Raw genomic sequence first — 15,639 nt, forward strand, 5'->3', positions numbered from 1 at the left:
CTGCTTATGCCCTTTCTTTGGGTACTTACAACTTAGAGGAAGAAACAAACGTACACATTAGTATAATACCTGGTGGTGTAGTGACATGAGTACTAGACAGAGGCTTAGGTAACAGGTGAACTATTCAAAGATAAAGGCTGTTCAGGAAAGACAGAGCAAACAATGAAAGTGCCAAGAGCTTTAAACCCTTTTGTGGGGAAGATGATGGGATAAATAAGTAAAATAAACAAGCCCAAGTTTCTTAGCTTCCAGGTCAGTGCTTTATCTGCTAGGAGATACCTACTACTTTTTTGTCTCCATTATCTAGCAATCTTTTGCAGGTAACCTAGTATAGCTGCCTCTGTATCCAGCAAAAAGCATCTCTGTGTAACTACACCTTTGCCCAGGAGAAAAAAGGGTTTTGAAGCCAGTGTGCTTATTTTTGTTACCAATTTCTCATTTGAATCCTTTTTTGATTATTGATACTTGACCCATCAAAAAGAATATAGCCATCCAATAAAAGCATGGTGAGTTCCACAACTTACTTATTATCAGCTTTCAGTTAAGACCATGCTTCATATCATATTAATATATTTTACATAAAGTAAATATGTTTTAGCTCTTACTTTCCATTCTAAGAAATCAGCCTGAGAAGCACCTGGGGAAACAAGGCTGCAATTGACCTCAGGATCAATTCTTTAATTAGATACTTTCCTCTGAGAACCCTGACAATTTTGCCTACTCTCTCTCTCTCTCCCAACTGGCTTAGAACCCCTCTTACCCTCTCATATGCGTTCACAGTACATGTTTTATTTTTATTTTTTGTGTGTGTTCCCTGACAAAACAGTAGGTTCTCAGCAAATATTCACTGAATGAGTGAATATTTGTAGCCTCAAAACGCAAGTTAAAATTAATTTAAAAAAATCACCTGGTTTTATTTTCTTCATGCTACTGCCTCTTCTTGGTCAATCAGAAATATTTTGGCAGTTTTTAAAAAATATGTTCAGATGTATCCTAGTCTGCTCAAAAATCTCCAAATATGACTATATCTATTGCTCGGAACAAAACTTTGCAGGCTCATCATATGGTGATTTCTAAGATTTACATATGAGAACAAATAGACACACACCATTTTGAAAGTATATTTTAGCTTTCCTCATAACTCTATTAATTCTGTATGTAATTTCTACCTTTTCATATATTTTCTTCCTAAGGAAGTAGCATGTGAGAAATGAGTGAATATTTGGGTGCTACATACTATTACTTTCATCCATTTTTAGAGTGCATTCCTTCTTTTACCAGAGTGGCAGCAGTTTAAATGAGCAAAATTAATCAAAATACAGAATTTACAAAGTATCTACATTTCTTCAATGATATTTTTACAATTCTTAAAGGTGTCACTTGGATTCAAAGACTGCAGTGAGCATTCAAGACTGAGTGTCTGAGGTATGTTTGTGAGAAAGAAGAGGGCAAAGGAGAAATTTAAAAGAATAAAGAGATGGTGTTCAACTTCAAGTGTAGTGTGTAGTTTAAGAAGCTATGTGAGAGTGTAAAAGAACTTGGTAGCTACTACAGCATCAAATTTATATTACCTTTTCTCCTTAAGGTGGAATATGCATTGTATTATGCCTAAGAGTTCAGCAAGCCCAGGGGAGGTAGAAGGGAAGAAAAGGGAGGGTGGGTAGAGGTGACCAGACGGTGATAAGGTAGTTTGAACTACTGAATAATTCTTTGTCAACAAAAGTTGGGTGCTTTCCAAGAAAAAAGTCTCTCGATATGAACACTAAAGTGTATGCAGAACCATTTAAACAGTTAAAGTTGCTGAAGTTGACTTTATCATGTTCAACCCTGAAGTATGTAAACCAACAGTTACTGAAGAAAATTGAGGTGTCTCTCTGTAATTTGTGATTTAGACAGTTGTAGAGTTAATAAATTGGAGGCTTCAATTCCCATTTTAGTCACTGAAGCTATCAAGTCTAGAATTATAGAATTGACAGTTTAGAAATCACCTGATCCAGTCTCCTATTTGTACCTGTAAAGTATCTGATACCCTTGACAAAGATTGAAAGCTAATGTAAGAGGGATCCTGAATTACAAGCCAGCTTTCACTAAATAATACATGTTCTAAAAATATCTATTGAACCACATAAGGCATATAAATTCCACAGGACTCTAGTTATATCTGTAAAACCCTGTTTTAATTTCTGCCTAATGTAAGATTAATTTTCGGGTCCTGATGTGTTCTTAAACAGTTTACAAACAAGTGTAGTGACTGCTGCTTTGAAAACTCAGTTATTTATATTTTTGCAATTTTTCACAGACCATTGATTGCTGTGTTATTAATGCTTCTTTTCTGTATCTGCTTGGAGTTGAGCACATTTTATTCCAGTTCTTCTGTGGTCACAACACACATCAAGAAGATTCAACATCAGCAGGGGAAGCTGACATGGTATCAATTTTACAAAATAACCAATATCTGTGCAGCTTATTCCCAACAGAGTTATTACATATGATGTTCTGTTTATGTGAACAATCATTGGTTTCAAAGCCCACTTCTGCAAAACATTTGTGGATGACTTCTGAGGTTACTGTGTCCTACACAACAATAAGATTTCTTTTACACTGGGAACATTTCTTTATATTACAAAAGAAATACTGCTTCTTATTTCATGGAGACATAATCTACCAAGCACTTCCAGTTTACAACCTTTAGGTGCCAAATTGTGCCTCAGTCTCATGGCTACAAATGCAATGTGGTGCTTTTAAGCAAAGACAAGTATATACACATCTTTAATATAAGGCCCCAGGGGGTATGGGCAGGATTTCTCAATCAGTAATAGAATATTCCTTTTCTGCAAGTAATTTTCTCTCTGATTTTAATAGTCATTCTCTCCAAAATCCTGCCAGACATCAGTGTATTTTTGTTAACGTTATATATACAGGAAAGGTGTATATATAAAGAAAATACTCAAATTTCCTCAAATAGTTCTGACTTTTTACTACTATCATCATTGCAACAGACTAAGACTGACATCTGTATTTTTCTCCATGGCATCATTCCTTTGTAAGAGCTCATGTCTAGTTTGTTTGCACATTAGAGAGAAATCCCATCTAATCAGCATTGAATGTGCTCCCATTGACACATATGTATATGGATACACATATGTATCCATAGACCTCCTACTTTCAAACCAATCTTCAGCAGACATAGAGATATAGATGCTTCATTATTTACGTGTAGTAACGTGGTATTGAGAGTCACGGTTGACAGCAGCCTTTATCTGTAGTGCATTTTCATGAGGTTTTCCTTAAAAACAAACAAACAAACCTAAAATTTAGAAATATTATTTGCCTTGAAATGGTCCAAATTGGCTAATTCAGTTTAGTGTTTTATTTTCTAACTTGGTATGCATTGCTCCTTCCACACTTTTATCAGTTTTACCTCTGTTGGCTTTTTGTTTATACCTTGTTCCAATTTTTAAGAAATATATAGGTAATTGTTAAGGGAGCTCCAGATTCTTTGGCCATTTCACCTTTGATTTTTCTTTCTTGTTCACTAGCATGATTTTTACCTTTTGAGAAATTTTGAACTCAGTATTTTTCACAGGATTTTATTCTATGAATTCTATAAAAGGAAAGACATACAATAAAACATGGGCTTTCTAATAATGTCAAAATTGAGAAGACTGGCTTGGGTTTTATAGGTACTGTTCTAGACTGAATTGGCTGCAGATATGTTTTATCCTTCAAGAAAAGGGAAAAATGACCCTGAAGATAATTCAGAGATCAGCAGGACTGCCACTGCCTGCATAGGCCCGGAGCACACAGGTCCAGAGGGTAAAGTTGTCTCCTCCTGAGTTTCAAAGTGGAGTCACCCTCAGTTTTAGCAGACCATGTCCCTCTACATGGCCTCAAGGGCAAAGCTGCCTACCATGGCCAAGGGCTTGAGGCCACCCATTCCAGTGGGCAGAAGACAAAGCCACCACCATAGTGGGCCCCAGCAGGCAAAGCATTGAACCAAAGAGAATTATTGTTGAGCCTTAAGTCTAATGTAGTTTGCCTGCCTACGTTTTGGACTTGCTTGGGACCTGTCACCCCTTCCTTTCTTTTTTCTGATTTCTCCCTTTTAGAATGGGAATGTCTATCCCATGCCTGTCGACCATTTTATTTTGGAAGTACGTAATTTTTCTGTTTTCACAGGTTCACAGCTTAGAGGAATTTTGCCTCAGGATGAATCATACCTCAAGTCTCAGCCACACTTGATTTAGATGATACTTTGGACTTGGAGTAGATTCTGGAATGGGTTAAGACTTTTGAGACTGTTAGGATAGGGTGAATATATTTTGCATGTGAGAAGGACATGAATTTTGGGGACAAGAGGGAGGAATGTTATAGAGTGAATTGTCTCCCTCCCAAATCCATATATTGAAGTCCTTACCCCCAATATGATGGTATTTGGAGATAGGGCCTTTAAGGTTAAATGAGCTCATAAGGGCGGGGCCCTAATCTAGTAGGACTGTTGTCCTTATAAGAAGAGGAAGAGACACCAGAAGTGCACATGCACAGAGGAAAGGCCATGTGAGGACATAGCAAGAAGGTGGCTGTCTGCAAGCTAGAAAGAAAGCCCTTACTAGAACCCAAAATTTCTGTCACCCTGATCTCAGATTTCCAATCTCAGAACTGATAAATTTCTATTGTTTAAGCTACCCTGTCTGTGGTATTGTGTTATGGCAGCCCAAGTAAACTAATACAGGTATCATACTGACAAGGTAGAAGTTTTTCTTACATTTGGAAAACCAATGTTAATGTCAGATTTCAAAGGAAAAACTATTTTCAATCATCTAAATAAACAAAAGTATACTTTCCCATTTGTTAATGAATATTAATAACTTTGAGTAGATAATGCTATTATATGTCAAAATAATTATATTTTTTAATTAAGACACTTTCAGAGCAGTTTTAGCTTTACAAGAATATTGCACAGAAAGTATAGAAAGCTCTCATATACTCCCTCTCCCCTGTACAGTTTTTTCTATTATTAACCTCTTGTGTTAGTGTGATACACTTTTTACAGTTGATGATTGAATGTTGATGTATTATTTTTAACTAAAGTCCATAGTTTACATTAGGGTTCACTCTGTGTATAGTTCTATAGGTTTTAACAAATGTATAATGTCATGTACCCACCACTATATTATAGTTCCACAGCCCTAAAATTCTCCTATGTTTTAACTATTCATTCTTCCCTCTCTCTGCCCAAATAATTAGATATTGATATGTAAAGATGATAAAGCTGCTGGAAAATACTAGCTTAAAATTTTCTTCCTTTACTGTTACGGTAGAAAAGTTGGAATACTTCACATTCAAATTCTTTGCATGAAATACAAAAATACAAAAGTGTTGTCCCTATGTGAGAGATCTTTACATTGGATTTTTGTATCTTGACCCATTTCCAATTGTGTAGGATTTGGATTCCAAACTCTTCTTTAGCATTTAACCAATTCTTTGGTCATGAAAGGAGCTGGGACCGTTTATCCACATGTAAGCTGATCTTTGACATATGTCACTTTTATAATGAGAGAGCAGCAGGGACACATTACTACATCTTCCCCATTCTCCATTTTTTCCTTGGTGGTGGATAAGTAATCCCCCTATAAGCAGAGGTAGGAAAATACATCTCTGATTCCTTCTGTCGATGGAATTCCTCGACTTCCATGTATCATGAACAGTTACAGTGTAACCAGGACCAGATGATGAAAATTGTTACTGTAGACATTGCTTTATGTTGAGAATTCTTTATGCACTCTTCTCAAACAGAGGCAATCATGGGTTATGTTGATGAAATAAGATACATATAGAAAAATAAACATATCACAAGCATACAGCTTGATGAATTTTCACGAAGTGAGCACACCTATATAATGAGTGCCCAGACTGAGAAACTAATAGTACGTTAGAAATGAGCAATGTAGTTCTAAGAAGGTGGAAACATCTGCAGCCCAAAAAAGAGAAATGGTGTCGCAGGCACTTAATTTCTTTTTCACTTACTAAATCTTCCCAATCCTTATACCTCTTATTTACTTTTCTTCTGTTGTGTTCTAAAGCTGAATAATATGAAAAATAGCATCATTGTCTCTGTTTTCTTCCTAATTTTCATGGAATGCTTTTAAAGTTTTACCATCAGGTATTATAATTGCTAAGGTTTTCAGTAAGCCCTTTCTTTATCAGGTTAATGAAATTTCCTTCTGTTTCTAGGATGCTAAGTATTGCTGTCTTTTTATCATGACTAAATGTTGAACTTTACCAAAAGTTTTATTTTGCATCTTTTGAGGTGGTCCTGTGTTTTTTTTCTTTTAATCTTACAGTTTGTAAAATATATTGAATAGGCCTTTTTTTTTTCATTTTGAATCATCCTTGAATTCCTGAAAATAATCTTGTTTGGCTAAAATGTAGTATTCTTTTACATCACTGATGGATTCCATGACTAATATTTTATTTAGGATTTTATCATTTGTGTTCATAAATAGATTGGTATGTAATTTACTTATACTCTCTTTGTGTAGTTTTATATCTCCTTGTCTAGTTAGTGTGTCAAGGTTATGTTTTATTTGCAGAGCTCATCTTCCTTTTATATTTTCTGGCCACCACAATTATATAAATTACAAAGATTATCCATTTCTTAAAGAATTGGTAAAATTTGCCAGTTAGATCATTTTTGCCTGGACCACCCCCCTATTTTTTATGAGTTTTGGAGAAGATATTTGAGGTCTATTTCAATTTTTAAAGTTTTCTTGGTTTATTCTTATTTTCTAATTTTAGATAAATTTTAGTAATTTATATTGTGTCCACTTCATCTCAAGTTTAAATCCATGAATAAAAAGAAAGTGAGCAAACCTTGGAGACCCAGGTGTGTAGAATTTGACCTGTGCCAAATGCTGATTTTTACCATAAAAAAGTTGTAAGTAGCAAAAGACAGATGAAGGAATGAAACGTCTTTGTGTAGATTATAATTCCAGTAGTTGACTTTATAGAAAATTTCATAAATTGTTATAAATTTTGTTATAAATATATTTCTCCATGGGGACCCACCTATCCTTCTTAGATATTTTAAAAGATATTGGTGGAAAATAAGATTTTCATAGACAACATTTTTGGGACAGCTGTTTTGCTGAACTGAAATAGCAGTTCTCAAAATGTGGGCCACACCCCCTGGTGGACCACAGAGAATCAGGTCAAACTATTCTTGGTAATACTAAGATGTTATTTGCCTTTTCTACTCTGTTAACATTTTCATTAATCATGGAAAAGCAATAGAGAGTAAAACTTCTGGTCCTTTAGCAGAATCAAGGCAGTGGTGACAAACAGTATTAGTAGCCATTTTATTCTTTACTGCCATACACATGCAGTTAAAAAAAAAACCCTGGGCTTCCCTGGTGACACAGTGGTTAAGAATCTGCCTGCCAATGCAGGGGCCACGGGTTCAAGCCCTGGTCCGGGAAGATCCCACATGCCGCAGAGCAACTAAGCCCATGTGCCACAACTACTGAGCCTGCTCTCTAGAGCCCGCAAGCCTAGAGCCTGTGCTCCACAACAAGAGAAGCCACTGCAATGAGAAGCCCGCATACCACAACCAAGGGTAGCCCTCGCCGCAACTAGAGAAAGCCCGCACGCAGCAACGAAGACCCAACGCAGCCAAAAATAAATAAATATAAATTTATTAAAAAAACCTGTTTATTGAAGCAGTAAATAGTATTGATTTTATTAAATCTTTACTCTTCAATACATATTTTTAATATTCCATGTGAAAAAAAATGGGAAGAATGCATAAAGCACTTCTGTAGTACACTGAATGCTGATGGTGGGTAGTCTTGAAGAAAAGCCCTTGTTCAGCTGTTTTAGTTGAGAGCTGAACTATCCACCTTTCCACAGCACACCATTTTTACTTGAATGACAAACTATGGTTATTCAGACATGGATATTTGGTGGTATTTGTTGCAAGTGATAAAATTTGAATTTTAAACAAAAATTAGCACTTTGAAAAACTTGTGTCCACTGCTATGAGCTTAACTACTGCCCGATAATTAAAGAAGTTTTGGCTGAGGTTGGTAGTAATGTTAACAAATGTGACTTTTTTGATATTTTGTAATGAAATAGGTCAGTATTTGAGAGGTATGCATAACTCAGCCAAGCGTTACTTTACATATAACAGCTGTGTTAAGGAAATACTAGAAAGTGACAGGAATATCAGGATAAGTAGTGAAGTATGGCAAGAGGAAATCTATGAGCAGGCAATATGGAGAAAATCAAGCAGGTATTAGCAGCTAGCTTGGTCCGAGAGACCAGGCTTTGGCAGGAGCCAAGAAAGTTACCATAATAAAGACTGTGACATAGGTGGGAAGAACTAGGGCCCAAGGAAGCACCCCCTTTTAGAAAAACGCACGTATCTGATCTGATGAGAACTGGAGTAAGAGATGAGGAACAGGATTTGGAAGAAAAGTGGAAGACTACCTGAATTTCTTAGACCTTATCAGTCTGTAAGTTGCACCACAGTCATATGAACAGTAATACCAGAATTTTATAGTTTGTTATTCGCATTTGTTGGCTCAGAACCCAGCACTCTCTGCAGAGTCCTTCCAAGTATTTCTGAGCATTGTGAGACATTCATATGTGTTCAGCAGTAAGTTCATTTTCATGTTGTTTTACTGTTTCCCAAGGTCACTCCTCTGTTTGCTTTGATAGTTCTCTCGTTGCTGCCCCCAGGTCCTCAGAGTGTTAAAGCCATTTGGTGTATCTGCTCAAAATTGTTTAGACTCCAACAAAAAACAGGATTTTTAGTTGTTTACTTATACAGCTTCTTCTTTTCTAGAACCCATACTAGTGTCTAGGGAACTGGAGTTAAGGATGGATTTGAGTTAGCGTCCGACAACCAGGCTGTATTCAAATCAGTTCAAAGACTACCATTTTGTTAATAGGTTCATTTACCATGTTTGACGTCTTCTTTTAGCATAAATTCTCTGAAAGAAGCCACCTAAGATGTCCTATAAATATGTCACTGTAGTGTAGTCTCCAGTTCTCCTTTCAAGTTCAGATATGTATAAACACAGCTTTGTTTCTTCCCTTGAGCTCCTCACATCCCTTGCTCTAAAAGACTTCTATTTGCTTTACCCCACTGGTTAGGCAGGCATACTTAATAATTGGTATGGGAAAAAGAATTTTTGTAAGTTGAGCTGCCAGATCTCGTTGATTTGATTTCAGCGAACACTTGTTGACTGTCATTTTGGTGCCAGGTACAATATTTGATTGTAAAAATGCAGGTTTTAATAGAACATGGTGCTTTTTAGGACCTCACCATTAAATTAATAGGACACATACACACATATAAGTGTAATACAACTTGACTAGTGCTACTGTAGAGGTACATGCAAAGTTCCATGGGAACACAGAAGAGGGAGGAAGTGTAGTTTTCTGGGGAGCATCTGTAAAAGAAAATTTTGAGCTCGGCCTTAAAGGATGAAAAGTATTTCTTAAATAAGTCAAAGGAAAAGGAAGTGATATTACAGGAAGAGAGAACAGCAAATTTGAAAGTGGGAAAACAGAAAAAGGTATTTTTAGGGAAATGCACAAAGATCTGCATAGTATTGGTGTGGAGTGTTCATGGAGGGGACACCAAGACTTGAGAGCTAGTTAGGAGTTGGATTTTAAAAGTGTATAGGGCCTTTTTGTTTTTTAAACAGGAAAGACTAAATGATCTTTTTATTCTCTTCGTAGAAGACATTGCAAAGTTGTCATATGAAGAGGCAATCAAAACATGCAGCTAAAAATATAGTGAAAAAATATAGAGGATTATACAAGTATGTCAGGACAGTTAATTGGTAAAAAATATTATGACTTTTTAAAATATTGAGTTTTTAATGTATGCAGTAAAAGTTTTTTTTTAACTTTTTACTTTGAAATAGTTGTAGATTCAGTTGTGAATTGTGAATTACAGATTCATGGAGCAATCCTGTATACCCTTCAAACAATCTACTTTATTCAGATTTCACCAGTTACATGTACTCATGTGTGTGTGTAGTTATATGCGATTTTATCACATGTGTAGATTCATGTGAGCAACACCACAATCAGATACAGAACAGTTCCATCGCAAGAATCCCTTGTGCTACCTAAAGGACCTTTTTTGACATCTTAAAAAGCTTAGACTGTATGTTTTTTTTAATTAAAGTATAGTTGATTTACAATGTTATATTAGTTTCAGGTGTACAACATAGTGATTCAGTATTTTTACAGATTATACCTTATTTAAAGTTATTACAAAATAATGGCCATATTTCCCTGTGCTGTACAACATATCCTTGTTGCTTATCTATTTTATACATAGTGGTTCATAGCTCTTAATCCCATACCCCTATCTTGCCCCTCTCCTTTTCCCTCTCCACACTGGTAACCACTAGTTTGTTCTCTATACCTGTGGGTCTGTTTCTATTTTGTTATATACATTTATCTGTTTTATTTTTTAGATTCCGCATATAAGTGGTAGCATATTTGTCTTTCTCTGTCTGACCTATTCCAGCAAGCTTAATACTCTCCAGGTTTATCCATGTTGTTGCAAATGGAGCTTAGATTGTATTCTGTCCCTCAGAGTGTGATCTTCAGATCACCTGTTACAGAATCACCTAGTTGCTTGTTAAATATGCAGAATCCCACCCTAGGAACATTGAATTAGAATTCCTGGGACTGTGGCCCTGTGACATACGTTTAAATAAACTCCCCAGGTGCTTCTTATACCATACCTATGAGGACATGAATGTGAGCTGACCTCTGAATGATGAGAAGAGAGCCAACCATACAGAGACCTGGGGCGAGGAGGTCTAGACAGGTGCTCTCCAGTAGGAGTATAATACAAGCCAGATATATAATTTAAAAATTTACAGTAGCCACATTCAAAAAGTAAAAGGAAACTTGAAATTAATTTTTACAATTATATTTTATTTAACTCAGTATATTAAAAATTTGATTTCAACATGAAATAAATATGAAAACTATTAAGATATTTAACATTCTTTTTTTCTACACAGTATTCAAAATTCAGTGTATATTTTACCCTTACTGTGCATCTCAGTTCAGATTAGCCACATTTTGAGCGCTTAATAACACATCTAACAAGTGGCTACCGTACAGGGTAGACAGAGCGAACAGCCACTACAAAGGCCCTAAAGGAGATTTATGTAGAGATAGCATTTGACATTCGGAATTTGAAAATATTGGTCTTAGAGCTTTGGAATAAGATCAAACTAGATGTATAGATTTAAAAATCATTGCCATAAAAGAGTTATCACACAGAGTATAATTCTCAGTGAAAACTTATTAGAATCACCAATAGGGCTTTTTCTAACTACATGCTTGCACTCCAAGAGGGCGTGGAGCAACCCTGAGGGGAGGGGAGAAGTGGGGAGGTGTGTATGGATCTCAGGGAAGGGGAGAACATAGGCGGATATGGAGTTTCTCCTTTGTTGATTCCGATGTTATCGCTCCCTGCAATCCCCATTCCTGGTTGAGAACCATTGGTGTTTAAAAGGTAGATGAGGATAGAAGATGTTAGGAAGACTACTGAGAGATGAAAGGAGTGCTAATGAAGCTAAGGAGGGGAGCATCAACAATGATGAAAGCAGGGGGAGGTCAGGACACTTGCAAATTAAGATATTATTGATGATCATTGAGGACAAAGCTTAAGTAGAGTGGCAACTGGCCTAAGGATGGGTTCTGAAGATGTCAGTGGAGACTGAACTGCTGCCTAGCACCTGAAGGTCAGACAGAGCTAGATAGGTTGCAAGAGGGGCATGCTGTGCTCTTCCAGGCAGAATTCTTCAAATCCTTCCTTTAAATTTGGTTAAAGTCCATCTATGTTCCCTCTCTTGTCCCTTCAGCTGTTACATCTTAGTTAATTGTTTGTGTATTAACACAGCCTGTCCTCACCCTGACCAGAATCACCTGGGGAACTTTTTAATAAAAAGTACCCATTCCTAACTCCCTCCCCATTTCAGAATAAGTCAAAATTTCTAAGAGTGGGGCCTGGCCTAGGCATCACTATTTTGTAAAGCTTCTCAAGTTATTCTAATGAGCTAGGGTAGGAAACTGTTGATCTATAGCATAGTGAGGTCTGTGACAGAAAATAAGTTTTACTCATCTTTGTGCCCCCAGAGTTTGACTCATTGTGGGGCATATGGTTAGCTCTCAGTAAATGTTTGTTGAATAAATGAAATATTAAAGATCTAACAAATGAGGGAATGTGGGCAGGGAGCTAGGCAGGCCCTTGTGGACATAATTAACATTTCTTTTCTTTATAATGAGTAGTATAACTTTATAATGAGTAGTATAACTCATTTCTTTATAATGAGTAGTTACCAGACAGGTTATTAAATACAATGCACCTATTTTGGAATCCTTATTAGTATGAAACTGTTTTCCCAAATTGGTCTGAATCACAATACTGACATAAAATCTCAAGTATAAAAATAGACTAAAAAAATGGTAGGGTTATTATCTAAGTCTTTGCACATAGCACAAGATGTAGTATAGTTAACTGTTCCACTGAATACAATATACGAGAGAAATTAATGCATTTAGCATACAGGATTTTTCCCATTAATTTGAAGTAATTTTTTTTTTTTTGGAGTACAGTTGCTTTACAATGTTGTGTTAGTTTCTGCTGTACAGCAAAGCGAGTCAGCTATACGTATACATATATCCCCTCCTTTTTGGATTTCCTTCCCATTTAGGTCATCGCAGAGCATTGAGTAGAGTTCCCTGTGCTATACAGTAGGTTCTCATTAGTTATCTATTTTATTCATAGTATCAACAGTGTCAGTCCCCATCTCCCAGTTCATCCCACCCCCCTTTACCCCTTGGTGTCCATACGTTTGTTCTCTACGTCTGTGTCTGTATTTCTGCTTTGCAGATAAGATCATCTATACCATTTTTTTAGATTCCACATATATGCGTTAGTAAATGACATTTGTTTTTCTCTTTCTGACTTACTTCACTCTGTATGACAGTCTCTAGGTCCATCCACGTCTCTACAAATGACCAGATTTCATTTCTTTTAATAGCTGAGTAATATTCTGTTGTGCATATGTACACATCTTCCTTATCCGTTCCTCTGTTGATGGACATTTAGGTTGCTTCCATGTCCTGCCTATTGTGAATAGTACTGCAATGAACATTGGGGTGCATATGTCTTTTTGAATTATGGTCTTCTCTGGGTATATGACCAGTAGGAGGATTGCTGGGTCGTATGGTAGTTCTATTTTTAGTTTCTTAAGGAACTTCCATACTGTTCTCCATAGTGGTTGTATCAATTTACATTCCCACCAACAGTGCAAGAGGGTTCCCTTTTCTCAAGAATGATGGCCATTCTGACCCGTGTGAAGTAATTACTTCTAATTTTCACAGAATTAACTACAACTCAGTAAATCCTGTTATATTTAAAATTTAATGCTGTGGCTATTCAAAACATCCTATCTGTAAGAATATTTATAGTTCTTTGTTATGAGTTTTAAAGTTACTGGAGTAACTTATTTAACTGTTCTTACCTTTTACCACTCTTAGTGAGAACAGATGGAAAGAAATAGACAAAATGTTCTGCAAAAATAAAAGAAGCTGGTAGTCACTAGTATAATGCATCATTATCAGAATTAATCCTGGATATAGTTTATAGAGCACCCCTAGCCTAAGACTAGTAGGTACCTCAATAAATGATAATTCTCTTCCTTCTGGTCCTCATGTAGCTAATGCTGTTCAAAGGGTTTAGAAAATCAAGTTTAATCTGACACTGTTTAACATTCTAAAAATGCATTAATTTTCCCACAGATGAAGAGAAGTAAAGAATTGATAACTAAAAATCATAATCAAGAAGAAATAAGTATTCTCCGTTGTTGGAAATGTAGAAAATGCATAGCAGGTTCTGGTTGTTTCATGGAATGTCTTGAGAATCAAGTGACTAAGGTGAGTATTGCTAACTGTATAATCATCAAATAATTTCCTAGTATAGGAATGCTGGGGGCACACCTACACATGTACACATATCCCTCCAAACCTGACTTAGCTTTTACCTTATTTTACCTGATCCACTGAAAACACTTCAAAGTGGTATTCGAAAGGCATCCCACCTTCCACAGTTACAGTTAAGTTTACCTCTAGCTGCTGACATTAACATGTCGTTAAAGTTTTAAGTGCAGGATCACAAACATAGGTTGAAGATAATAGTCCAGGTTTATTTTATCCCCACCATGAGTGAACCTTAGTCATCACCACACAATTAAATTCAAGATCATATTAAAAAATAGAAAACCTATGTTTGTATGTATATAAAAACATATACATATATATAAACATATATATACATATACATATTATATATATAGTATTCAGTATGGGCCTAAAAGGGAAAGTTCATGTATAATTTAAAAGTCAATAGAAAAACCTGAATAATATTTAAAAGCATTTAATTGGTTGTCCTGGGAAAAGTAAATGTTTTTAAAAAAACAGATAAAATCCCTAAACTTCTCTAAGAGCAATATGCAAGAGGCAATATCAAAGAGGTCCAAACTAGATAGTAATCCATGCACTTTACAGGGAATTTTCAATTCAGCAGAGAGAGTGGATGTAATTGTTTTCTTCCCCTTCTTTGAGAGACTGTTTGTTTTGTTTAAGTTTTTCCTCAGTCACATTTGATCATGATTATTTCCTATCCACTCTAACAGATTAGCCAGCTTGAACTGATAATAGTGGAAGACTTTGACTGTATACTTACCTGTCAGCTACTTTTTTTTTAACATTTTTTAAAAACTGAAAAAACATTTTAATTGGAGGAAAAAATCTTTTCATGCTGAGTATTTTATTGGGTGTAATTTATAGAGTAAAAAAAAAAGTATACAGCTTGATAAATTTTTTTCAGCCCTGCTACAAATCCGATCAAGATATACAATATTTTCATCAGCCCAGAAAGTTGTTTTGCCCTTTTCCAGGCAATACTCCCCTTTCACAAGACAACCACTATATTGATGTCACCATAGACTAGTTTTGCCTGTTCCTGACCTTCATTCTAATGGGATCATATAGCATATACTCTTTTGCACCTGACTTATTTTGCTCAGCATAATGTTTTAAAGGCTCATTTATGTTTTGTGTTATGTAGTTTGCTTCCTCTTTTCTGAGTAGTATGCCATTTATGAATATACCAAAATTTATCATTTTTTTCTGCTGATGGACATTTGAATTTCTAGTTTTGGGTTATGAATAAAACTGCTATCAGTATTCTTGTAAAAGACTTCATGTGTTTGTGTTTTGTTATTTCTTTTTGATATATACATAGGAATGAATTGGGGGGGTCATAGAGTAGGTGTATTTTAAGTTTTTTAGAAGGTGCTAGTAGTTTTCCAAAGTGAATGTTCACTTCCAGCAGCAGTGATGAGAATTCCAGTTGCTCTACACCTTTTGTCTACAGGTGGTATTTTCAGACTTTGTAACTTGAGACATTCCGGTAGATGTATAGTGGTATATCATTATAGTTTTAATTTGTTTTTTCCTGGTGATAATGATGTCCAGTACCTTTTTTTATGCTTATTAGGTAGGCATTGTTTTGAATGTTTTATATTATTCATT

At 35.7% G+C, this 15,639-nt stretch overlaps 1 protein-coding gene across 4 annotated transcripts in view; it reads left to right on the forward strand.

Annotated features, from left to right (window-relative positions):
- RNF180 (ring finger protein 180) overlaps positions 1-15,639 on the forward strand; it is a 280,386-nt gene that overhangs the window by 15,385 nt on the left and 249,362 nt on the right. For all 4 annotated transcript variants that reach the window (XM_060295817.1, XM_030844068.2, XM_060295818.1 and 1 more), the window contains exon 2: positions 13,846-13,980. In XM_060295817.1, the coding sequence (XP_060151800.1) occupies positions 13,846-13,980 (135 nt within the window). The remainder of the gene's footprint in view (positions 1-13,845; positions 13,981-15,639) is intronic.

This window comes from Globicephala melas, chromosome 3 (assembly GCF_963455315.2).
Source record: "Globicephala melas chromosome 3, mGloMel1.2, whole genome shotgun sequence".
In the NCBI taxonomy this organism is placed as follows: domain Eukaryota; kingdom Metazoa; phylum Chordata; class Mammalia; order Artiodactyla; family Delphinidae; genus Globicephala; species Globicephala melas.